Consider the following 26,766-nt stretch of genomic DNA (forward strand, 5'->3'; position numbering starts at 1 on the left):
AAAAAAAAAAAAAAAAAGAAAAATACATAAATAATGTATGGATGAACACACATATAATAGAGAAAGAAAAGGGAGAAAAAGAAAAAAAAAAGTGAAGCAAAACATTAACAATTGTAAATGTAGGTAGTGGATATACTATCCTTGCAACTTTTCTTTAAGTTTGAAATTACGTCGAAATAAAATATTACCCAAAAAGTTCATGCTAACCGATTTACAAATATAGAGTAATAGTTATTAGTCAAAAGCATATAAAAGGACACTCACATAGAATTGAACATTCCCATTAGGGCAGTAAAACAAAAGCCAATCGCAAACATGGATTTCATTCGAACCTGTAATGAGACAAACAAATTGTCATTGTATACCAAAAAAACCACATCTAAAGCATATCTCAAAAGTTTTGGTTTCATGTCATTTTCTAAAAAAGTACTCCTTAGCAGTTCAAGACCAACCTGGCCAACATGGTGAAACCCCATCTCTACTAAAAATACAAAAAATTAGCCAGGCGTAGTGGCAGGTGCCTGTAATCCCAGCTACTTGGGAGGCTGAGGCAGGAGAATCTCTTGAACCCGGGAGGCGGAGGTTGCAGTGAGCTGAGATTGTGCCACTGCACTCCTGCCCCGGGATACAGAGTAAGACTCTGCCTCAAAAAAAAAAAGTACTCCTTAGCAAAAAGCTATTCGTTTTATGTTGGCTAACCCACTCTTCACCTCCAATTCCTCTTCTTGCCACCCAGTGAGGAAGAATATTGGGGTGACTTTGTGGCCCAATTCTGGCCAATGAGTTAATAAGTACTGGCAAAAGGCCTCTCAGTAAGTAAAAGAGAACTATTGCACAGTTCAGGTGTCCTGTGTTAAATATATAGAAGTGAAAAATTAAGCTATATAATTAGCCTATCTATGCTTTAGGAAGACATGCTCAAATAAAGCCTACTCTTAATAAATAATGAGGAAATTGGTAATGAAATCACTCTTCCTTATACTTCATGGTATGCCAGATAGTGAGAACAAAAGGTCTCTTTAAAGAACAGAAAAGCCAGGCACAGTAGCTCACACCTGTAATCCCAGCACTTTGGGAGGCCAAGGCAGGTGGATGGCTTGAGCTCAGGAGTTCAAGACCAGCCTGGGCAACATAGCAAGACCCCATCTCTACAAAAAAATACAAAAATAAACCAGGCATGGTGGTACACGCCTGTAATCCAAGCTACTTGGGAGGCTGAGGTAGGAGGAGCATGAAAGCCCAGGTGGCAGAGGTTGCAGTCAGTCGAGATAGAGCCACTGTACTCCAACCTTGGTAATAGAGCAAGACTCTGTCTCAAAAAAAGAAAAAAAAAAAAAGACTGGGCAGGGTGCAGTGGCTCACGCCTATAATCCCAACACTCCGGGTGGCTGGGGCAGGAGGATCCATCACTTGAGCCCAGGAATTCAAGATCAGTATGGGCAACATGGCAAGACCTCATCTCTACAAAAAAACCATTAAAAATTAGCCAGGCATGGTGTACTCCTGTAGTCCCAGCCACTTGGGAGGCTGAGACAGGAGGATCCCTAGGGCCCAAGAATTCACAGTGGCAGTGAGCTCTGATGGTGCCACTACATTCCAGCCTGGGTGACAAAGCAAGACCCTGTCTCTAAAAAAGAAACAAGAACACAAGACAATAATAAAAGCCATTTATAATGTTCCAACTCCTATATTGGGATTACACATATCACCATAAAACCAAAGATTCAGCATTAACATAAGCAAGAAAAAGAAAATAAACTACTTCATTTGAAAACACAAGAGGGAACTAAGAACTGTGTGAAGAGGACAAATTATGACCTCTGAGACAGTCTAAAAAAGCTATTTATAATATTAAAATGAAGTTTAAGAGCAGGAGCATATTTTCACTTCCATTTGGTCCAGGAACACCCATGATATTATTTATAGCCTTCACAAGTGATAAATTTCTGAAAAGGTGAGTGCAACGCACTTGATGTAAATCAGTCTTTTGCTAAAAACATTATGTGGTTAACCATGAAGTTATATTTAGGTCTCTTACCATTGATAGATCTCTGTTGTTATTCTTCAGTTTCTCTTCTTGTCTCTCTGCAATGAATTAATGAGATGGTTAATACATACAATGCTGAGCACAAAGCAGCTGTTAAATAAACTGTCACTGGTTGGTGATTACAAAAGTACTCTATCTCAATATCATTTAATAAGATGATGAAAACACCGGGGATAGTATACATTTTGTACTCAGAAGATTCAAATTCAGCAGAGCACCAAAATATTTCAATTTAAATAAACACAATCTTTAGAGTTTTTTTGAAATTACCTCTGGCATTAAATGTCTTAACTCTGTACATTAATATATATGCTTATGTTACACCAATGGGAATTGCTAGTTAATTTGTAAATATAATGATTGTACTTAGATGTCTCAAATTAGTTATCCTTCTCTTAAATTTTCTCCCTTTTTTCAATTTCTCTAAAATGGCATATAGTCTAAAATTATAAGCCAGTTCATAGGATGAACTTAAAATTCAGGTTCTAGCTGGGCAATGCCAGCACTTTGGGAGGCTGAGGTGAACACCACTTGAGGCCAGGAGTTCAAGACCATCCTGGGTAACATAGCAAGACCCTGTCTCTACAAAAAATTTACAAATTAGCCAACCATGATGGTATGCCCCTGTAGTCCCAGCTACTGGGAGGCTACAGTGGGAGGATTACTTGAGCCCAGGAGTTTGAGGCTGCACTGGGCCATGAACGCATCACTGTGCTCCAGCCTGGGTGACAGGGTAAGACTCTGTCTTAAAATAAAAAAAACAAAAAACTATGCATTCTCTAAGTAGTGAACTTTTAGAATACAACATCTATGAAATTTGAGAAAATTTCATGGAAAGAATAATCTGGAAATATGCAGAAGATACATTTATATTTAGAATGATTTATTTTCCAAGGTGACTAGCAAAAGGGAAAATTAAAAGTCAGAAAAGGAATACTCCAAAAATGGAGCTACATTTCTTGTGGCTATTGGAATAAACTAGCAGCAATGATGACATCCATCTGACCACAGAGTCAGTAGACCTTTAGCCAATCCAAATAACACAGAAAACGGCCTAGAATGAATGTATAAATTCAGGGCCCCAAATATATTAAATTTCAAAAATTTCCTCTCATATTTAAATCCAGGTCATGAAGAAAAAAGGCCAGGTGTGGTAGCCCACATCTGCAATCCCAGCTCTTTGGGAGGCTGAATTAGGAGGATTGCTTGAGCCCAGGAGTTCAAGGGCAACACAGAGAAACCCCACCTCTACAAAAAAACTTAAAAATTAGCCAGGCATGGTGGTATATGCCTATAGTCTGAGTTATTCAAGGAAGCTGAGGCAAGAGGAGTTAAGGGTTGCAGTGAGCCATGAACATGGCACTATACTTCAGCCTGGGCTGATAGAGAGTAACCCTGCCTCAAAAACAAACACAAAACAAAACTAAACTAAAAAAGAAAAGAAAAGAGATACTTATCCCACTCAGACAAGCTTCAGAATGTCTGCCCGCCCTTTCCCACCCACCTTCTGGGGATATCTGCCTGGCATCATACCTAGTTGAAGGGTTAGCCTCATGAAGATTTATAACATCCTCTGTCCTACTACTGCTGACCCAAGAGGCAGTCAAACCATAGGCCTATGGCATAAAAAGATCGGCTGGACCAATTAGATTCCCCTCTCAGGAATTTATGCTAGAAAATTTTGGTAAAATAAATCAATTAACTATGGGAACAGAAATAGAAAAGTTATAATATAGTACTGGCTCCAAAACTTAATTTGCCTAAGAATTATATGGACAGCTTGTTTAAAAAAAGAAAAAGAAAAAAGTAGACTCCTGGGTCCCACATCCAGAGATCCTGATTCAGTAAAGTCTGGGAGTAATACTTGGAACCCTTCATTTTTCATAAGTATCTCAAGCAATACTGATGTAGGTAGTCTATAGATCACACTATGAAAATACTGAGATAGAACCCCAGGACACAAGCATCTGGAGCGGATATTCCTAAGGGGTTGGCGGCGGGGAAGGACACAGGGAAGGTTAGGTGAAGGCAAAAGCTGAATGCCAAAAAAATTAGTGAAATCTTACAGTGAAGATCCCTGTCTGACTTTTTCTCAAGACTTGCTCTGCTTGCAGGACTTGCTTTACCACGGTTCCTGCCTTACTGTAACCACTTAGTTCAGCTTTGCCTGAGTTTCTCATCACATATATCCTTCAAATAAACCCCTTATGACTTCTTTATTTGGAATGCAACAAAACAAACTATATAAAATTCATATGCCAAAAGTAAATTCATTTTTCTTCTATAAGAGGGAAATGCAAAATAGCCAAAACATTTGCTTCTGAAATTAAGAACTGGGAACATCAAATCTTCAGTTAAAAAGCAAAAGACACTTCCACTGCAGATTAATGGTTCTTTCAAGGACTGTTATCAAAGAGCTTCACCTAGTGAAATCAATGACATTTTGCTTCTCTGGAACACTGAATATTGCTGGCTGCTTCCCTCTTACTGAAAACTCCCTTCTTTCAGTGCAGTGGCTTTACTCTTTATGCCCCCTTTTTCCCCAGATACTATACATATATTTGTAAATAAGCTCAAGTGAGGAATCTGGGCTAAGAAAAAGTAAGGGTTAGATAATAACAAAACCATAGAGGATCCGTACATAAAAATACATTTAATTGGTCCTATAAACTTGCTGGAGATGAACAGCAAATCTCATTCTAGGCTTAACAGCAGCCAATTCAAAGGAAAACAAAAATCAGTTTGAGCACAGTGTCAGTAAGATAAAATAAATCAATTACTTATGAGAACTTCTACTTTTCCTGACATTGAAAACTAATAGAAACGGTTTCCACAATTTCTTATCGAAAGACAATTGTGTAATGTTGTGGATGTTTTTTAATATATTCCATAGTAATACTATAACAAAGTGTATGATACCTGGCTGAATTTTTCATAATAAGCCTAACAATGCAAATGCCAAGGCGAAATACAGTAAAAGCATTTTATGAAGTCCAAAATAATCCAGTTTAGGTTTACAGATTTCTGATAGTCTGGCTTAATCTAAGATTAAAATGTACAAATCTAGAGAATGGATAGATCATCTTTCAAGCAATTCCTCATAAATATTACATCTCATAATTTCTAGTAAGATTTTGATAAGCAACTCTTCATAAATACTACTACTTTTTTTTTTTGCAACAAAGTTTTGCTCTTGTTGTCCAGTCTGGAGTGCAATGGCACGATCTCAGCTCACTGCAACCTTCACCTCCCACCTGCCGGATTCAAGTGATTCTCTTGCCTCAGCCTCCCAAGTAGCTGGGATTACAGGCATGCGCCACTATGCCTGGTTAATTTTTGTATTTTTAGTAGAGATAGAGTTTCGTCATGTTGGTCAGGCTGGTATTGAACTCCTGACCTCAGGTGATCCACCCGTCTTGGTCTCCCAAAGTGCTGGGATTACAGGTGTGAGCCACCACGCCCAGCCATAAATACTATTTCTTATAACTTCTGATGAGATTTTTTTTTTGGGTGAGCAAACAATTCAGGGTTGCACTCCATGTTAAGATCATTTGAATTCAGATACTCTGTGTTGCCAATTTAATGACAGAGGATAATCTGCCTTCCATTCTTATATCCTTCCTATTCTTTATAGCAAAGGTACTTGAAAGAGTTGTCCATGTTCAATGTCTTCATTTTCTCACTGTCTGCATTCTCAATGTCTGCATTCTCTCCTTCATTTATATGATCTGGCTTCTGTCCCCCATCATGCCACTGAAACCATTTTTGCTAAAAGCACTAATAACCTCCATTTCTTAGACATTTACCATCATCATCAGATCCTTCCTCCTCCCTGACACTCTCCTCTCAACTTCTGTGACACTACTACTTTCCAACTTATCTGGCAATACTTTTTCAGAACTTTACTTCCTCTGTTGTTCCTTAAATTTCTGTTCCTCAAGACTCTCGGCCAGCATGGTGGCTCACGCCCATAAGCCCAGCACTTGGAGAGGTTGAGGCAGGCGGATCACCTGAGGTCAGAAGTTTGAAACCAGCCTGGCTAACTTGGGGAAATCCTGTCTCTACTAAAAATACAAAAATTAGCCAGGTGTGGTGGTACATGCCCATAGTCCCAGCTACTCGTGAGGCTAAGGAAGGAAAATCGCTTGAATCCGGGAGGCGGAGGTTGCCGTGAGCCGAGATCACACCACTGCACTACAGCCTGGGAAACGAGTGACATTTCGTCTCAAAAAAAACAAAAACAAAACAAGCAAACAAACAAAAAAGTACTTATCATCCTGCATAGTAATCATTTATTTTCTGGTCTATTTTCCCTCTCTAAACACAGTTCATAAAAATAGAATCTTTTTCTACTTTGTTTCTCCAATGCCGTTAGGGATAACTGACACATACAGTAAATGTTCAATAGCATTTTCCCATAGAATTAAGTAAACAGACCACTTAAAAAACATCCAGGATCACTATACTAACTGAAAAACTTTAATCAGAACAGGAATTGACATAATCTAATTGCATGGAATTCTCCCCTGGGCTGTAATAGCAGTGACCTAGGTATACAGACACAGTTTCTGAAACAAATACACAATCTCATAATAATCCTTTCCTAATTTCAGAATCAAGAAACATCATAATGTATAAAAACAAATCATATACAATCCTTATGAATTGCCTTTTGGAAACAGAATTACTTAAATTCTAAATTATACTAAAAAACTAAAAACATATGATATGTTCATTATTTCTCCAATTATATCAAAATTACTCAGAAAATTTCCTACCCCTTGGTGGATTTCCATCACTAGTCAATACTCAGTAAGGAAGCCATGGAAACAACGAATACAAGTAAGACTTAAGTGGAAATAATCATCCCAGATATAAAAAAAATATGCTTTTACAAACTATGCCAAAAACCCTCAGCCAAGTTCAAAAGCCACAACTGTCATTTTACAAAACTCAAATTCCAAAGCTAAGAGCAAAAATAGAGGAACTGCTTAAATTTGTCCTGTATACCTCACGAAATGGGTAAGAATCAAGTGAGATAAAGAATGCACGTGCTTTATAAACCATAAAATCATAGAAATGTGAGTTATCACTATTAATAATTTTATTATAGTTTCATTATCTAAGAATTAATTTTTTTCCAAGAAAAACCAAATTTCATTTTGACTAATATCTCATCTTACCTATTTTCTTTTTCTGTTGTCGACCAGCTGACTCTGTTATTGTTTCCTTCTTCTTTTCCACTGTAAACAACATAGTAACATAGTAAAAATTAACTGGACTATACCAAAGAAACAAAGGATGCTTTATTACAGCTGAACCAATGAAAAAAGCTTGCAAGAAAGTTACACAGTGACTGATTATGGTCATGATTAAGTTAACTGGTGCACTCTCACAGCTACTGATGGTAAAAGGTAGATGCAACATTCTAAGAATGAAACAACAGTTCTAAGCATCATTAATCAAATACCCATAAAGAATTGTATTGATATGATCATAATGAAAACAGACCATCAGCTGAGGATGATTACCTTAGCTAGCGTCAAAGCACAATTTTCAAATTCTGCTCTCTCAGATAACTAGGTTAATTATAATTCCATTATCTTATGACAAACGGTAGAAATTTATTCACTCAGTTATTCGCTGCCTAAATAACTCTAAGCAGATGAGAAAAATATGCTCCCTACCTTCTAAAGAATACTTTAGTCAGGGGAGATAATCAAATGACAATTACAGTAATGTGACAAGATACATATATGCACACTGCAGGAAAATCAGGAGAGCCAGAAAAGCTAAGACCAGCCAGACGCAGTGACTCACACCTGTAACCCCAGCACTTTGGGAGGCCTAGGCGGGCGAATCACCTGAGGTCAGGAGTTTGAGACCAGCCTGGCCAACATATAGTGAAACCCCATCTCTACTAAAAAACATACAAAACTGAGCTGGGCATAGTGGCATATGCCTGTAATTCCAGCTGTGTGGGAAGCTGAGGCAGGAGAATCACTTGAACCCAGAAGGTGGAGGTTGCAGTGAGTCAAGATCGCACCATTCCACTCCAGTCTGGGCAACAGAGCGAGACTCTGTCTCTCAAAAAAAAAAAAAAAAAAAAAAAAGACCAATTTTTCTGATGCATTTCAATTACTATCAAGATTACATAACAATAAGCTTTTGAAAAAGAAATAGTGGACCAGGCGCGGTGGTTCACACCTGTAATCCCAGCGCTTTGAAAGGCCAAGGCGGGTAGATCACGAGGTCAAGAGATCCAGACCATCCTGGCCAACATGGTGAAAACCCATCTCTACTAAAAATACAAAAATTAGCTGCGCGTGGTGGCACATGCCTGTAGTCCCAGCTACTTGGGAGGCAGAGGCAAGAGAATTGCTTGAACCCGGGAGGCAGAAGTTGCAGTGAGCCGAGATCTCACCACTGCACTCCAGTCTGGCGACAGAGCGAGACCCCATCTCAAAAAAAAAAAAAGAAAAAGAAAAAGAAAAAGAAAAAGAAATAGTATAACGTATTTATATTATATTTTCTATCTTTAATCTCCTGTAAATGGACTAGGGATATGTCAAAAATTGCCTTTACTTAGTTTATTTATATTACCTGTTACCCATATTATTTTAGTATGCTAATAGCAAACAGTACGGTATAAGTATCATTTCTAAAACCTACATTAAAGAGAATTAGCAGGTAGAACTCTTTCCCTTAGTACAAGAAGTCTGTCCCTGAATTCTAAAAGCAAAATTAGTATCACTGCTTTATATAAGAATTGTAAAATTCAATTTGACTCCAATATTGCAAATGAAATTTAAAGGGTTGGCCAAAATAAAATATGTGATTTATGTGATTTGTGTGTGTGTGTGTGTGTGTGTGTGTGTGTGTGTGTGTGTATGTGTGTATAGTTTATGTATGTTCTGGGAGACTGAGTAACAGATACTGTTCTAGGTAAACAGAAAGATAAGATATAGGCGAGGCATGGTGGCTTACACCTGTAATCCCAGCACTTTGGGAGGGTGAAACAGGAGGACTGCTTGAGCCCAGGAGTTTGGGATCAGCCTGGGCAACATGGCAAGACTCTGTCTCTATAAAAAATTTAAAAAGTAGCTGAGTGTGGTGGCACATGCCTATAGTTCCAGCTACTCAGAAGGCTGAGCAGGAGGAGCTCTTGAGCCTAGGAGCTTGAGGCTGCAGTGAGCTGTGTTCCCTCCACTGCACTCCAGCCTATGAGAGAGAGAAATCCTGTTGCCAAAATAAAATAAAATAAAACACAACATCATGTATACGGAAAGAGAGAGAGAAAGATTTTGAATGAACATACTAGTGAGAGATCATAAAAGAAAAATGTCAAATTTCACATTTTAAGATGTTATAAAAACAACATTTTATGTTGGGTGCAGTGGCTCAGGTCTGTAAGCCCAGCACTTTGAGAGGCTAAGATGGGAGGATTGTTTCAGTTCAGGAGTTCGAGATCAGCACGGGCAACATGGTGAAACCTCGTCTCTACCAAAACTACAAAATCAGCCAGCCATGGTGGTGCACTCCTGTGGTGCCAGCTGCTCAGGAGGCTGAGATGAGAGGATCACAGGAGCCCAGGAAGTCGACACTGCAGTGAGCCATGATTGGGCCACTGTACTCCAACCTGGGTGACACAGTGAAACCCTGTCTCAAAAAAATAAATATATAAAAAATAAACATTTTTATTAAAATGTTATAAGGATAACATTTCAAAAGACAAAATGGATTTAGAAAACACTTAATGTTTTATTCTTTATCATTATTATTAAACAAAGAAACAAAAATATTTCTTTCCCACCCTAGAAGGACTGTAACACAACTACTTGGCATTTAATCGTGACTGCATAGAAAACAGGGCAATAAAAAGACAGAAGGCTAGAGAATAGAAACATAAGACAATTTCATAAACATTAGTCTGGTCTTCTAGCAGACCAGATTGAGACTAGATAAACTGTTTTTAGGGATATATTAATCTAATGTTTTTCAAACTTCATGAGGTTGTGATGAAACCTTGGTGTGTTGATATTTATTCATCAGAATCTTACCTGACAACAAGAAGTAGAAATGTCAGAGTTGACAAAAATAAAAGATGTCTACTATGAAACGCATTCCTGTCCATGACCTGGTATTCCTGCATTCTGAATTCCAGAGTTCTGCCAAACAGTTTATAGATTGTTCTAAAAGATTTATCCTATTTTACCGTAAACAACATAACTCATACTTCACAGCAATTTATACTTAGTAAATGCTCTCAAATAAACAAATGTGTTACAAGAATCAAGTTATATATACTGTACTGTAATCTTTCTCATTTACTGAAGTATCCTTTCATTAGTATATATTATAATAGTAACACAATAAAAGGAGACCCACTGATATTCAGAGTACATCTATAAGCCCAGTGACCATCTGAGTCAACCAACTCACTACCTTTAAGAAAGCATTTTCTTTTGCTAAAGGCAGCTCAGTAGGACTGCTTTTTCGATATCAGTATTCTTTTAAAAATGCCAAGGACCAGATCAGCACAAGCAAAGTAACCTATATCAAATTCTGATTCAAACCTCTTTATATTTTTTGATGTTCTTCAAAAACCCTATAAACTTCCCTTGCTTAAATTCATACTAAGTATCAGAAGGAATTCTGTATTTGCAATTAAGACATTTGTTCAAAGAGGAAATTTACCGTATGTTTTTCCCTTTTAATATTCCTCATGCTACATATAATAGCTGTGCATTTGATTATACATTCCAGAGACAGAATTTGTGGCCGCTCATTTTATATTGTACTTGCTATGGTAAACTCAACACATAGCAAGCAATCAAATATTTCAATTGATCATATAAAAAAAAAATAATACATGCTTACTGAGTTTTGGTAGATTATCCGGAGTAGAGGACCTAAGACCACAAGAAATGCCATGAGTCATTCCAATCATCAACCTACCTCATACTTACCTTCAAAGGAAGTATATGAAGAAATTATAGTAAAATTGCAACTATAGACGTGTAAACTGGCAAATGTATTACTTTGTTTTGCTTTTGTTCAAGATTGGATCTCACTCTGTCACCTAGGCTGGAATGCAGTGGCCCAATTTCCCATCTCTGCTCACTGCAAACTCCACCTCTTGAGCTCAAGCAATCCTCCCACCTCAGCCTCCCAAGTAGTTGGGACCACAGACACACGCCACCGTGTCAGGCTAATTTTTTGTATGTTTTGTAGAGATGGGGTTTTGCCATGTTGCCCAGGCTGGTCTTGAACTCCTGAGCTCAAGCAATCTACCTGCCTCAGCCTCCCAAAGTGTTGGGATTACAGGTGTAAGCCACTGCGCCTGGCCTCAACGGTATTACTTTTGCAGTGTACAGTGAAGGAGACTTCATTTATTTCTATAATGTAAATAATTAAAGACAAGGCAATATTGTAGATACCAGTGAAGCTCAAAATCTATAGGGCAAATCCATATTATATAAATATTTAAGGTATGAGTATATTCAAACAAATTTGAAGCTAAATTTGTTTTGTATTTCATAAAACTACTCAATGATATAAATGACATGAAGAAATGTATACAGGGATGCCACTGCGTGCTGCCAACTAGCACAGGATCATAGCACAACAATTTTTCACAAAGAATACATGTGATGTTATGCTATACAGATAATTTATTCAATATACATTTATCACGTATCTAATATGTGCCAGGCACTGCATTAGGTACTGTGGATACAATGGCCTTTGTCCTCATAGAAATTACAGTTTTGTTGAGGAGAGACACATTACCATGATGACCATAATCATATATAGGTAAAACTGCAATTGTTACAAACACTCTAAGGAGAGGTATGTGGATAAATCATAAACTATGATAGGAAGATTTGGCCCCGTCTGGGAGACTGGATAAGATCTGAAGAATGTGTAGGATTTTACTAAACAAAATGAGAAGGGAAAATTATTCCAGATAGGAGGAACAACAGATACAAAGTGCCTGTAGTAGGAAACCATAAGACTAGCCCAGAGGACAGAAAAAAGGCATGAATGAATAGAGAATAGGCAGCAAGAGAGAACATGATACAAGACGTAGCCAGGAGAAGGAAGGGTGGTGCCATACCGTGCTGGACCTTACAGGCCACATGTTTATCCTAAAGCAATTGTGAAGAAATTGAAAGGTTTTAAGAAGGACAAGTAACATAATCAGATTTGTGTTTTAAAACATTACCCTAGATGCATTATAGGGGACAAATTTGAGTGGGTGCAGGTGGACCAGAGAGGAGGTTACTGCAGCAGATTAAATGAAATATAATAGAAGTTTAGACTAGGTGGTGGTAGGAGAAATGGAGAGATGTGAAATGATCTGAAAACTAATCAGGAAAACAGCAATAGGGCTTGGTAATGGACTGCATATATGGGGCAAAAGAAGAAAGCATTCAAATCAATAAATGTTTATTAAACATTTACTATGTGCCAGTCAGTGTTCTAGGTAAACAGGATACATAGGTAAACAACAACAAAGAACCCTGCCCTAGTGGAGTTTTCATTCTAGCAGGTAGAAATACACAATAAACAATAACATGATAAATAAGTAAATCATACAGTATATTAGAAAGTAATAAAAGCAACAGAAAAAAATAGAACAGGGTAAGGAATATTAGGAGTAGGGGAGATTGGCAGGTTGCAGTTTTTTTGTTTTTTTTTTTTTTTTGAGACGGAGTCTTGCTCTGTCCCCCAGGCTGGAGTGCAGTGGCATGATCTCGGCTCACTGCAAGCTCTGCCTCCCGGGATCATGCCATTCTCCCGCCTCAGCCTCCTGAGTAGCTGAGACTACAGGCGCCCGCCACCGCGCCCGGCTCATTTTTTGTATTTTTAGTAGAGACAGGGTTTCACCATGGTCTTGATCTCCTGACCTTGTGATCCGCCCGCCTCGGCCTCCCAAAGTGCTGGGATTACAGGCGTGAGCCACTGTGCCCGGCCTGCAGTTTCAAATAGAGTGGTCAACTTAAGCGTCAGGGGTGATGTTGGAAAAAAGATTTGAATAAGGTAATAGGATTAGCCCAGCACATACTATAGGGAAGAACATTTCTAGGCAGAAGGAACAACCACTAGAAAGGTCTCAGCACAGAGTATGGCCAGTATGTGTAAAGAACAGCAAGTTGGACAGTGTGGGTAAAGTAGGGTAAGTGAGAAGAAAGAATATCAGAGTGGTAAAAAGGAAGCTCTGTAGGCCATTATAAGGATGCTGGCTTTTCTGCTGAGTGAAAGGGACATGACCTAATAGGCTTTTAAAAAGATTATTCTGGCTGTCATCTTGAGAACAGACTTCAGGAAGACAGGAACGCTTGTTGGAGACTGTTGCAATAATCCATGCAAAAGATCACAGTGCTTAGACCACAGTGGTTAACACTGGAGCTAATGAAAAATGGTCAAATTCTGGGTATCGGAAGCTCTCTGAACCTTTACTGGTTTAGGGTATTTCCCCAAAAAGGACACCCCACAGTATCTGCAGACAAACTAGATGTGGGTTTTAAGAAGAGTAAAAGATAACTGCCCAAGAATTATGGTCTGAGCAAGTGGAAGGACAGAAATGCCATAGACCAAGATAAAGAAGGTTACAAATGACACAGGCTTAGACATGAGGAACAAGTATTCAATTTGGGACGTGTTGGGATTGAGATGTCCACCAAACATTCTAGCTGAGATAACAAATTGATGCATGGATATGTGAATCTTGCATTAAGGAGAGAGGGTTACATAAATTTGGGAGTCACTGGCCAATACAGCTGAAAGATAAGTTCACCAAGGAAGTGAATGTAGAGAAAAAACCTAAATTTCGTGTCACCCCCAACAACAGGAGGTCAAGAAATGAAACCAACAAGTAAACTGCAGAAGAATGATCAGTAAGGGCTGGGCACTGTGGTTTATGCCTGTAAATCCCAGCACTTTGGGAGGCCTAACCAGGAGGATCGCTTGAGCCCAGGAGTTTGAGATCAGCCCTGACAACAGAGCAAGACCTCATCTCTCCAAAATATTAGCCAGTCATGGTGGCGTGCGTCTGTAGTCCCAGCTACTCAGGAGTCTGAGGCAGGAGGATCGCTTAAGCCTGAGAGGTCCAGGGTGCAATGAGCTGTGGGGGGTGACAGAGTGAGACCCTGTCTCAAAAAAAAAAAAATTAAATTAAAAAGTAAAAAATAAAAAAAAGGATGACCAGTAAGATGGAGAGCAGCAAAACTGAGAGTATGGTATCCTGGAAGCCAAATTAATAAAGCATATCAAGGTTTCTGGTTTACACTACTGGAAGCATGGAGGTACCCATCACCAAAATAAGGGAAATCCTGGAAGAGTATCTTGTTTGTGAAGGTAAAGATAAGGAGTTTGGCTCAGATATGCTGAGGTACATAATCAACATTGAGTAAATGAAGGAACAGTAAGCTGTAATTTTAAAAGCCTGAGTCTGGTCTCTATTCTTTGTTTGCTCTGTAACGTAAGTTGTCATTATCATCCTGAGGCTCAGTTTTCTTTCCTATGACATGGAAGTAATATTTATACGAGTGACCACAAATGGTTGCTGTGTGGATCAAATGTGGTAATTTAAGAAAAAAACTTCAAATCCCTATGAAGATATAAGAAAAAGTCACAGAATACAGAAAATTGTAGGAATTCTAAGAAACAAAAGTTATATTTAATCCTTATAAGGGAGAAAAGAACAGAGAAAACTAAATCAGGCCCATAAGGAACCATTCACCTTGTACCTTTAGCTGAGTCCTGTGGAATTCCTGCTTTATTTCAAAGGTAACAAACCCTTCTTGTTTTTAATCTTTTCCTCAAACACCTCTTCAACTTCCTAACCCAACTGAAACTTGGCTTATCTCTGAAGACACCACTTACCTTGACACCAGTCATAACGACCTATTATCCTCCAAACATGCCTTAAATGTTAAGATTTCCGTATTTTTGCTCATATGTTATTTCCTTTACCTGGAATTTCCTTTCCCTGTTTCATTCTCTATCCAAATTCTAACTATCCACAAGGAACTGCAAGGCCATCAGCATTATGAAGGCTACCATGGTTCCGCACAACTGAATGAAACCTCTTCTTTTTTTTCTAAAGACAAGTCTCACTCTATTGCCCAGGAGGCAGTGTAGTGACACCATCGTGGCCCACTGTGGCCTCAACCTCCTGGGCTCAAGGGATCTTCATGCTTCAGTCTCCCAAATAGCTGGGACTACAGGCGTGTACCACCATACCCAGCTAATTTTTTTTTTTGTAGAGATGAGGTCTCCCTATGTTACCCTGGCTGGTCTCAAACCCCTAGGTTCAGTCCTGCCTCAGCCTTCCAAAGTGCTGGGATTAACAGGAGTAAGCCACTGCGCCAGGCTGAACCTCTTTTTAGAACCACCACAGCACAAAACATGTATCTGCCACGTCCCCCACTTCTCTCTAGTTGGTATTACACATTTTGCATAAAAGTCTTCTATTTCTAAATGGGCTTCAAGTCAGGTTCATCTTTGTACCAGCTGGTGCTCTTAAAATATTTACTGTGAACATGGACTTAATGAGCTTGACGTGTTGAAATTATTTCTAATGTGTTGTCATACTCACATTTTTTACTCTGTTTTTCCACTTCTGCCTTCAGTCTCTTGTACTTGTCTGTCCTGTAAACCAGGACCCAGGTTATGCCTAAAACATTAAAAGCAACATGTTAATAGAGAAATGACTGGAACGATCACAACAAACTATTAGAGGTTACTGTTGGAGAAGGAGGGATTCCAACTTTTTGCTTTGTATTTACCCATAGTTAACTTTTTTCAAAGGCTAATACAACTGACTCTTCAGCCAAAACAACAGTAACATGATGTGAAGGTGTCTCCACAATTACACAAGTGAAATCTACCTGAGACCAAAGAAAACTCGGCAATCGACTCCACACTCCCCTCCCGCTCCTGTTCACGAGTTGCCCAGAGATCCCCTGGAGTAGAGTAGATGAGCCTCTCTAGCAAGTAAGGCTCGCGATCTTTCCCCTGGAGGCACAAGGGACCCCGGGGCCCTTCCTCCCGGGGACTGATCAAACGTCTGAGAAATAGCCGCTCTCACCTTCTGCGAGCAAAGCCGTGCACACAGAGATAAAAACGATGAGGAGAGTGTCTGCGAACATAGTGCTCATCTCGCACCTTCGTCCCTGCACTCCCACCCGCCAGGGGGAAAGCGCTCTAGAGCCAGTAAAAGTGAAGCGAAAACGGCTTCCGTAGAGTCCACCACCACCGAGTAACAGACCAACTCTGACAGCCCGAAGACAGCACTTCCGCTTCCGGGGCACAGCACCGGAAAGGCTCGTGTCTGAGAACGGTGTGGCCACGAGAATCTAGAAGAAACGAACCCGCAAGTCACTGGAGCTGAAGGCTGGTACTCAGGCCGAATCTCGCGAGAATTAGAACTATTTCAGACCTAGAGTAGGATAGCGGCGGCGGCGAACTTTGCCCGGTAGTTTTTACTGATTGGGGTGCTGGCGCGCGCCTTTTTCTCGGCCAGAATCCAGTAATTGGGATAGTCTTGGCTTCCACCTCAGCCGCACTTCTGTGATCGTAATACTAGTTTAGCTTGGGTTTGCCGTGAAGTAAGAAGACTGACTTCCGCAAACGTACTGAACGCCTGGGTGTAGGTGCCAGGGCGAGGACGTGCAGCTGGGGCCGCGAAATGAGTTAGTTGTGGGCCGCTGGCCTCAAGGAGCGAATGTCAGCGCGAGGAGAAGCAGCTTGTGCATACGCTTTGATAAGGGTTTTAATAGAGGTATTACCACAGTGCTACGTGACACGGTTGAGAGGATGGTCAGAAGAAACTAACGAAAAGAATTGAAGCAGTGCCTTAGGGGAGTAGGAGTGCTTTTGGAGAAAGCAAAGGACTATCTAGGCAAAGTGGAAGTCAAAGCACCGATGCCTGAAAATTCATAGTGTGATAGTGCAGTGAGTAAGTAATGTGTCTAGAGAAGGGGTCATAAATCCAGATGCCTAGATTAGCGAGAGAATATAAATTACGTTATGCAAGCTGAGCCAAAAAAAATGGTGGAAGGTACTATGATGGATAAGGGAGCATTAAGTTCATCTGAAAGGAGAATTTGATACCCAAATCCAACGCATTTCTCTAGGAGAATGAGCACCCAGTTTCTGAGGTGACTTCGTTTCTCAGGAAAATCCAGAAATCCTGGGTTTTATGTGAAACTTCAATTTATACATGCTGGTAACTAATTAAATTTTTAAAATGCCTCAGCAGCGTGGTTTCAGCCATTGTAGACGGTTTCAGATTTTTCAGACTGGGGTGTGTGTGTGAGAGAGAGAGAGTGAGTGAGAAAACCTGGAAGCTGGCGCCGGGCGCGGTGGTTTACGCCTGTAATCCCAGCACTTTGGGAGGCCGAGGCGGGCGGATCACAAGGTCAGGAGATCGAGACCATCCTGGCTAACACGATGAAACCCCGTCTCTACTGAAAATACAAAAAATTAGACGGGCGTGGTGGCGGGCACCTGTAGTCCCAGCTACTCGGGAGGCTGAGGCAGTAGAGTGGCGTGAACCCAGAGGCGGAGCTTGCAGTGAGTTGAAATGGCACCACTGCACTCCAGCCTGAGCGACAGTTGGAGACTCTGTCTCAAAAAAAAAAAAAAACCTGGAAGCTGGCTGAGCTGTATCCTCTTGTACTTCCTATCATTGGTGGGTTTTGTTTTTTGTTTTTTGTTTTTTTGAGATGGAGTTTCACTCTTGTTGCCCAGGCTGGAGTGCAGTAGCACAGTCTCGGCTCACTGCAACCTCTGCCTCCAGGTTCAAGCGATTCTCCTGCCTCAGCCTCCCGAGTAGCTGGCACTACAGGCACCCACCTCCACACTCCGCTATTTTTTGTATTTTCAGTAGAGAGGGGGTTTCGCCATGTTGGCCCAGTTGGTCTTGAACTCCTGACCTCAGATCCACCCACCTTGGCCTCCCAAAGTGCTGGGAATACAGACGTGAGCCACCGTGCCCAGCCCTCATTGGTTCTTTTAAACCCTACTGCACTTAACTATATAATTCTCCTAAACACTACTTTTGACCTTTTTTTAGCTTTATGTGCATTTCTTGTCTCCTAGGCTTAGCAGCAGAGACCCTATCTTCTTTTTAAGAAATATTATTGAGCCTCTATTGTATGTCAAGAACCGTGGTAGGCACTGTAGGGTCAAAAGGATGGTTAAGAGAATATTCCTGACTTCCAAGGGCCCAGGGAGATTATACAATATAATAAGATTATAGGTATTATAGAGATTCTTATAATGTTGAGGAGAACAAGATGTGTTCTTCCTGGGGAGTTGGAAAGGTTTCAAAAAGATCATATTTGAGCTAGACGTTGATTTGAGCAGTTCAGACAAGGATAGATTTTTATTCACCTTTGTATCACCCAAGGTAAGTACTGAGAAAACAGTAAGAGCATGATCTTGGAAATCGACCTGATTTTAAATTCTGGCTCTGCCAGTTACTTGACAGCAATCCTAGAACCTGTTGTTTAGCATCTTTGAGCCTTAAAGATGGTGGTAGCATCAGCTGCATAAAATTGTTATGAAGATTGGATGAGGAAGAGTATATTATAAAGCATTTCAAGCAGTGCTTGGCACACACAATTCATCAAATTCGACATGCTATTCATTGTAAGATGCATCATTACTACTAAAAAGGAAAAAATAATTAAACCATGACACACCATTGATTGTAAGATGAATCCCATTCAGAGATGTTAAAATATGAACAAATAAGAAAATGTGGAATATATTAATAAGCAGTTAAGTTATTCCTGTGTAAATGTTTGCAGCCATGGACTGCTAGGATACACTTCTAGGGTCATGATGTCATGACACTATGCCCCTTGTTTAAGAACAGTGCTAGAGACAAGTTCAGATAACATCTTTTCTAGATTCAACTAGTTTTCTTTGTCATATTCCCAAATTCTCTAAGCTCTCAGTTGTACTATCTAATTTTTAGATTTCAAAGTTTTCCCCATGAGGACTGCTCTCCCAAAGCTCATGACCTCCTCCGGTCTCTAGTACAATAGCAAGACTTTTGTCCTGGGACTTAATTTTACTATTCTCTTGAACCCACATGTTTTTTCTAGTTTATACTTGATGTTGTGGTACATCTTCATGTAACTTTCTGTGAAAGGTGAATGGGAGCTAAGCCTGTTCTTATGTTATTAGTAGAATTAGTAATAATAATATTGTTGCTTTGGGGTTTTGTGTTGTAGAGACAGGGTCTCTGTTGCCCAGGCTGGGTCTCAAACTCTGGGGCTCAAAGCATTCCTCCTGCTTCAGCCTCCCAACGTGTTGGGATTACAGGAATGAGCCACCATGCCCAGCCAATACTGTGCTTCATTTATTTTTATTTATTTAGTTAGTTAGTTATTTTATTTTATTTTATTTTATTCTATTTTATTTTTGAGACGGAGTCTCGCTCTGTCACCCAGGCTGGAGTGCAGTGGCCGGATCTAGGCTCACTGCAACCTCTGCCTTCCTGAGTTCAAGCAATTCTCCTGCCTTAGCCTCCTGAGTAGCTGGGTTTACAGGCATGCACCGCCACACCCAGCTAATTTTTGTATTTTTAGTAGAGGCAGGGTTTCAACTTTTTGGCCAGGCTGGTCTTGATCTCCTGACAGGTGATTCATCCACCTCGGTCTCCCAAAGTGCTTGGATTACAGGCATGAGCCACCATGCCCGGCCCAATACTGTTCTTTAAATACACAGTACTAAGCTAGGTATTGTAAAAGACTGTAAGAGAATTATAAATCCCTGCTTACACTCAGGTTTGAAACAATATGAACTTTACCTTTCAATTTTAGTCCCACTACATGTAAGCTACCTTATTTTTAGCAAGTTATTTAATTTATCTGAGCCTCATTGTTTTAAATCTGTAAAGTATAAGTACAAATATCTACCTTCAAGAACTACTGTGAGGTTTGTATAGGGTTGAGAACAAAGTTCTGGAGTCAGACTACCTGTCTTCAAATCCTGGCTTCTCCATTTAACTAGATGTGCAGTTTCAGGCAAATTACTTCACTATACCATGCCTTGGTTTTTCTGGAGTGTAAAATGTCATAATAGTATGTAAATTTAAAGGATTTTATTTTTTTAAAAGTATGTAAGGAAAGTGTTTAGAAGGTCCATGGTCTGTCTGTTCTTGTTACATGGCCAGTAACACATTACTGTTATGTTCTTTTTACTGGCTATATTCAACCACTGAGCACATAATACTTGAACTAATTTTCTTTTTTTATTCATTTTCCCTGTGCTCATTTCTTCAGTAGCTTCAGTTACCATTTATCTGCTGATAATGCATAAAATCTTATCTGAGCCCAAGTTCTTTCCAGTTTCAGGCCTAATAGTTAGCTGCCCACTGAAAATTTCCATTTGGATATACCAAAATCAATCTGTTGTGTTCTTTTCCCCAAACTGCAATATTCCCTTATTCTCTTAATGAGTAGCACCACCATCTAACTGGTTTTCAAGCCAAAAATAAGGGAACTATCCTCAGTAACTCCCTCTTTATCTCACATGTTTACTTTGCAAGTTTCATAGATTTCCCCCTTTTCATATCTTTTCACATCTTTCAGTCCCCTCTAGTACACCTCAATTCAGTTCGTCATTATCTCCACTTGTATTACAGCTTTCTAACTGGTCTCCACTTGTATACCCAATTCTGTCCCCTTCAGGCCATTCTTCTCATTTAGGCAGTAGTAATCTTTGTCAAATACAAAGATGACTGAGTGTGGAAGATTGGGAAGAAGAAGGAGTTAGGGGCAGCTCCCAAACTTTTTTCTTGGATACCTGAACAAATTCATATCAGAGAAAACAGGAAAGGAATCAGGTTTTTATGAGAAGATTTCTTTCCCACTGGGCTAGTAGGACTAGATGAAGACCTTCAGAAACCCTGGGCACTGAGAAGATCATGAGGTCTCTTCCCAAATATAATTAAAATACTAAGGTGAAATATATATTTTTGAAATCTTACTTTTTCTAAATGTTTTCCCTCTGAGTCCATGTGTGTATGCCCTAAATACATGTTTCATCTGCTGGTTGGATAATCCTGTACTGTTGTGTTTTTTTTTTTAGAGACAGGGTCTCGCTGTGTCATCCAGTCTGGAATGCAGTGACTCGATCGTAGCTCACTATGACCATGAACTCCCAGGCTAAAGCAGTCCTCAAGCAATCCTTCCACCTCAGCCTCCTGAGTAGCTAGGAGTAGCTGATTAGTGTGTGCAACCACGCCCAGCTAATTTGTGTATGTGTGTGCATGTGTGTGCACGTGCATAGAGCTATGGGTCTCACTATGTTGCTTAGGCTAGTCTTGAACTCCTGGCCTCAAGCAGTCTTCCTGCCTTGACCTCTCAAAGCAGTGGGATTATAGGTGTGAGCCACTGCTCCTGGCTGAGCACTGTTTCTTTAGGACAGAGACTGTGTTCACTATTGCATCTTCAGCTTTTGGAACATGGTCAAGGACAGAGAAGTTGCACAATTTGTATTTATTGAATGAACGAATGATACCTTTGGGAGAGAAGATAGTGGGTTGGAGAAATATCTTGAAAGAATTGGAAATTTTAGGTAGACCTTGAAGAAAAGGTGAAATTCAATTAGGACACAAGCAGTGATTAAAAGCATTGAGTTGGGAACAAAGTGGTAGGATGTGGGAGTTAGTGTGTAGTAAAAACAACTAAAATATAGAAAGAGATTATATATTTGATAGAAATAGGATTGACTAAAGTGAATCCAGGTTGTATCTGTAAGAGGTCCATGGTTGAACTTTATTTTTTTTGTTTTTGAGACAGAGTCTCACTCTGTTATCTAGGCTGGAGTACAGTGGCATGATCTCAGCTCACTACAGCCTCCGCCTCCCAGTTTCAATTGATTCTCCTGCCTCAGCCTCCCATGCAGGGATTACAGGCCTGCACCACCACACCTGGCTAATTTTCGTATTTTTAGTAGAGACAGGGTTTCACCATGTTGGCCAGGCTGGTCTTGAACTCCTAACCGCAAGTGATCCACCCACCTCGGCCTTCCAGAGTGCTGAGATTACAGGCCTGAGCCACTGTGCCCAGCCAACTTTATTTATTTTTGAGAAGGGGTCTTGTTCTGTTGCCTAGGCTGGAGTGCAGTAGTGCAATCATGGCTCGCTGCAGCCTTGACCTCCCACCTCAGTCTCCTGAGTAGCTGGGACTACAGGTGTGCACCACCACACCCAGCTAATTTTTGTATTTTTTGTAGAGATGGTGTTTAGCCATCTTACCCAAGCTGGTCTCAAAATCCTGGCCTCAAGTTATCCACCCATCTAGGCCTCCTACAGTGCTGGGATTACAGGGATGAGACACCATGCCCAGACTAATGGTTGAACTTCAGGAGAGCCATACATCTCCTGATAATGCATGCAGAACTTCATGTGTGCATTTTTTTCTGAGTTGAAGTTTTGTAGTATTCATCCAATTCTCAAAGGTGTTTATAAACCAATAAAGGTTAAGAATCATTTATGTTGTGTATTTGAAAGACTAATAGAAAGGCTTAAGCTTAATGCTGTAGCAAATTAGTCTTCAAAAATTTTCTACTACAACACTCATTAGGAACAGAAGAGAGGGAATGAGACCCTAAGATTTAGAGATGAAGTCTGAAACTTAGGACTTTATATTTATCCTAACATCCTATGTAAATGTTACTATTATGGGACTGATATTAATGCTTCCTTATAAAAAGATATTCCACCTCATCAGTGATCAGGGAACCATATTTGGGACCAGTCTGTTCAACGGGCAAAAATTAAAGAGGCCCTCATATTGGAAAGGAAGAGGTAAAATGATTTGTTTACAGACAATATGATGTTTTATGTACAAAACCCTAGAGATTCCACCCAAAAAACCCTGTTAGAACTAAAAAACAAAGTTGCAGGATCCAAATCACACAAAATTTAGTTGCATTTCAATGTAAAATTTAAAAAGGAAATTTAAAAATTCCATTTACAATAACATCAAAACTAAAATACTTATGAATAAATTTAACCAAAGAGGCAAAAAACTTGTATACTGAAAACTACAAATGTTGCTGGAAGAAATTAAAGATACACAAATAAGTAGAATGATGCACTGTGTTCATAGATTGAAACAATCTTAAAATGTTAATACTACTCAAAGTGATCTACAGATTCATTATGTAATCCCTGTCAAACTCCCAGTGACGTTTTTTCAGAAATAGAAAAATTCATCCTAAAATTTATATGAAAACTCAAAGTACCCCAAATAGCCAAAACAATTTTGCAAGAGAACAGAGCTGAAGGTCTCACACTTCTTGATTTCAAAATTTAACTATAAAGCTACAGTAATCAAAACACCGTAGTTGGGCGGGTGTGGTGGCTTACACCTGTAATCCCAGCACTTTGGGAGGCTGAGGTGGGCAGATCACGAGGTCAGGAGATCGAGACCGTCCTGACTAATGTGGTGAAACCCCGTCTCTACTGAAAATACAAAAAAAAAAAAATAGCCGGGCGTGGTGGCAGGCACCTGTAGTCCCAGCTATTCGGGAGGCTGAGGCAGGAGAATGGCGTGAACCTGGGAGGCAGAGCTTGCAGTGAGCTGAGATGACACCACTGCACTCCAGCCTGGGCAACAGAGCAAGACTCCATCTCAAAAAAAAAAAAAAAAACAAAAAAAACCACTGTAGTCCTGGCGTAAAGACAGACATATAAAATAAAGAACGCAGAAATAAACCCTCACATATATGATCAATTGATTTTTGACAAGGCTGTCAAGACCAGTCAATCAATGGAGAAAGGATATCCAGTTTTCCCCATTTTTACATGTGAAAATCCAGTTTTCCCAACACCATTTATTGAAAAGATAATCTAAATGATAAATCTAAATATCTAAAAAATAAATAATCTAAAATATATGATCTAAAAATATCCAGTTTTTTTGACCACGTGCAGTGGCTTACACCTGTAATCCTAACACTTTGGGAGGCTGAGATGGGTAGATCACTTGAGGTCAGGAGTTCAAGACCAGCCTGGCCAACATGGTGAAACCCTATCTCTACTATAAATGCAAAAATTAGCTGGGTATGGTAGCAGGCACCAGTAATCCCAGCTACTCAAGAGGCAGAGGCTCGAGAATCGCTTGAATCCAGGAGGTGGAGGTTGCAGTGAGCCAAGATCATGCCACTGCACTCCAATCTGGGTGACAGAGCAAGACTCTGATTCAAAAAAAAAAAAAAAGATATCCAGTTTCCCAACACCATTTATCTTTTCAATAAATGGTGAATTTTGCACGTGGATAATCCAGTTTTCCCAAGATTTATCTTTAAGATAGCCACAGGCAAAATTAACTCAAAATGGATCAAAGACTTAAATGGAAGTGCTAAAACTCTTAGATGAAAACGGGAAAACCTTCATGACATTGGATTTGGCAATGATTTATTGAATATAACAGCAAAAGCAAAGGCAACAAAAATAAATTGGACTTTACCAAAGTTAAAAATTTTTATTCATCAAAGGATACAACAGAGCGAAAAGGCAACTCATGGAATGGGAGAAATATTTACAAAGCATTTATCTGGTAAGGGATTAAAATCCATTATAAAAACATTTTAAAATCCTTCAACTTACTAAAAAAAAAAAAAAAAAAAAAAAAAATTCAAAAATGGGCAAAGGATTTAATCAAAGGTTTCTCCAAAGAAGATAAACAAATGGCCGATAAGCCCATGAAAAGATGGTCAACTTAACTAATTAGGGAGTTGCAAATCAAACCACTTCACACTCATTAGGATGGCAATTATTAAAAAAACAAAACAGGGCCGGCTCAGGGGCTCACGCTTGTAATCCCAGCACTTTGGGAGACCGAGGTGGGTGGATCACGAGGTCAGGAGTTCAAGACCAGCCTGACTAATGTGGTGAAACCCTGTCTCTACTAAAAGTACAGAAATTATCTGGGTGTGGTGGCATGTGCCTATAATCCTAGCTTCTCAGGAGGCTGAGGCAGGAGAATGGCTTGAACCCCGGAGGGTGAGGTTGCAGTTAGCCAAGATCATGCCACCGCACTCCAGCCTGGGCAACAGACTGAGACTCTGTCTCAGAACAACAACAACAACAACAAAAACAAGTATTAGTGAGGAAGTGAAGAAAGTCAACCCCTTGTGCATTGCTGGGGTGAATGTAAAAATGATACAGTCAGGATGGAAAATCAGTGTGATTGTTCCTCAAAAAATTAAACATAAGGTCAGGCACAGTGGTTCACGCTTATAATCCCAGCATGTAGGGAGGTTGAGGCAGGTGGAGCACGTGAGCCCAGAAGTTTTTGATCACCCTGGGCAACATGGCAAAACCCTGTCTCTACCAAAAATACAAAAATTAGCCAGGTGTAATAATATACGCCTGTAGTCCCAGCTACTCAGGAGGCTGAGGTGGGAGGATCACCTGTGCCCAGGAGGTTGAGGCTGCAGTGAGTCATGAGGATGTCACTGCAATAAATAAAGAATTACTATAGGATCCAGCAATTCCACTTCCAGGTATCTACCCTAAAGAACTGAAAGCAGGGACTTCAACAGATATTTGTATATCTATGTTCATGGCAGCATTATTCACAGTAGCCAAAAGGTATCCCAAGTGTCCACTGATGGATGAATGGATAAAAGAATATTCTTGAAACCATATTCTTGAAACCTTGAAAACCTGAGCTAGTTTTTCAAGTTAACTTTGGAATGCCCTTGGCCAAGAGAAGAGTTCCATTCTGATGGCTGTGGGGTGGGGGGCGGGGGGGGTGGTGCTTATAATTTTATTTTTGGTTTACACAGGTATCTAAAGTAGTCATATACATTGGGACAAAAAATGGGGTATCATTCTGCCTTGAGAAATTCTGACATGTGTTATAACATGGATGAACTTTGAAGATACGCTGAGTGAGATAAGCTAGCCACAAAAGAACAAATAGTGTATGATTTCTCTAATATCAGGTGTAAACTAAAAGTATCCAAGACAGATCTCAATCCATTTAGGAAATTTATTTTGCCCGGGTTAAGGATGTGCCTGTGATACAGCCTCAAGTGGTCCCAAGGTGGTGGGGGTACAACTTGCTTTTATACATTTTAGAGAGTCATGGGACATCAATCAATACATGTAAGATGTACATTGGTTTGGTCTGGAAAGGCAGGACAACTTGAAACTGGGGCTTCCAGGTCATAGGTCGATTTTAAAATTTTCTGATCAGCAATTGGTTGAAAGAGTTATCAATAGAAAAGAGTGTCTCAGTTATGGTAAGAGGTTGTGGAGACAAAGGTTTTATCATGCAGATGAAGTCTCCAAGTGGCAGGCTTCAGAGAGAGTAGACTGTAAATGTTTCGTATCAGACTTTAAGAGTCTGTTCTATCCTTAACTCCAAAAGAGAGCAGGGTATAATTAGGCATATCCAGCTCCCCACTCCCATAATGACCTGAGCTAGTTTTTCAAGTTAACTTTGGAATGCCCTTGGCTGAGAGAAGGGTTCCATTCTGATGGCGGTTGGGGGTAGGGGGCATGGGGCGGTGGTGCTTATAATTTTATTTTTGGTTTACACAGGTATCTAGAGTAGTCATATACATTGGGACAAAAAATAGAATGGTGGTTTCCTAGGCTGGAGGAGGGGAGAGTGGAGAGTTATTTTTAGATACAGATTTATTTATTTATTTATTTTTTGAGATGGCATCTC

At 39.9% G+C, this 26,766-nt stretch overlaps 1 protein-coding gene and 1 long non-coding RNA gene across 3 annotated transcripts in view; one reads left to right on the forward strand and one right to left on the reverse strand.

Moving 5' to 3' along the window:
- TMCO1 (transmembrane and coiled-coil domains 1) overlaps positions 1–16,380 on the reverse strand; it is a 40,987-nt gene extending 24,607 nt beyond the window's left edge. Inside the window, exons 1-5 of one of the 2 annotated variants that reach the window (XM_011979890.1) lie at positions 16,146–16,380; positions 15,654–15,731; positions 7,231–7,290; positions 2,039–2,085; positions 265–332 (exon numbers count right to left, since the gene is read on the reverse strand). In XM_011979890.1, the coding sequence (XP_011835280.1) occupies positions 265–332; positions 2,039–2,085; positions 7,231–7,290; positions 15,654–15,731; positions 16,146–16,215 (323 nt within the window). In that variant the 5' untranslated portion in view covers positions 16,216–16,380. The remainder of the gene's footprint in view (positions 1–264; positions 333–2,038; positions 2,086–7,230; positions 7,291–15,653; positions 15,732–16,145) is intronic. The other variant, XM_011979889.1, reaches the window with a different exon arrangement.
- LOC105539560 lies at positions 16,375–23,140 on the forward strand. Its single transcript, XR_001006064.1, has 3 exons — positions 16,375–16,838; positions 21,164–22,126; positions 22,406–23,140. It is a non-coding gene; the product is annotated as an uncharacterized LOC105539560 (long non-coding RNA).
- The last annotated feature ends 3,626 nt before the right edge of the window (positions 23,141–26,766 follow it).

This window comes from Mandrillus leucophaeus, unplaced genomic scaffold (assembly GCF_000951045.1).
Source record: "Mandrillus leucophaeus isolate KB7577 unplaced genomic scaffold, Mleu.le_1.0 Scaffold207, whole genome shotgun sequence".
In the NCBI taxonomy this organism is placed as follows: domain Eukaryota; kingdom Metazoa; phylum Chordata; class Mammalia; order Primates; family Cercopithecidae; genus Mandrillus; species Mandrillus leucophaeus.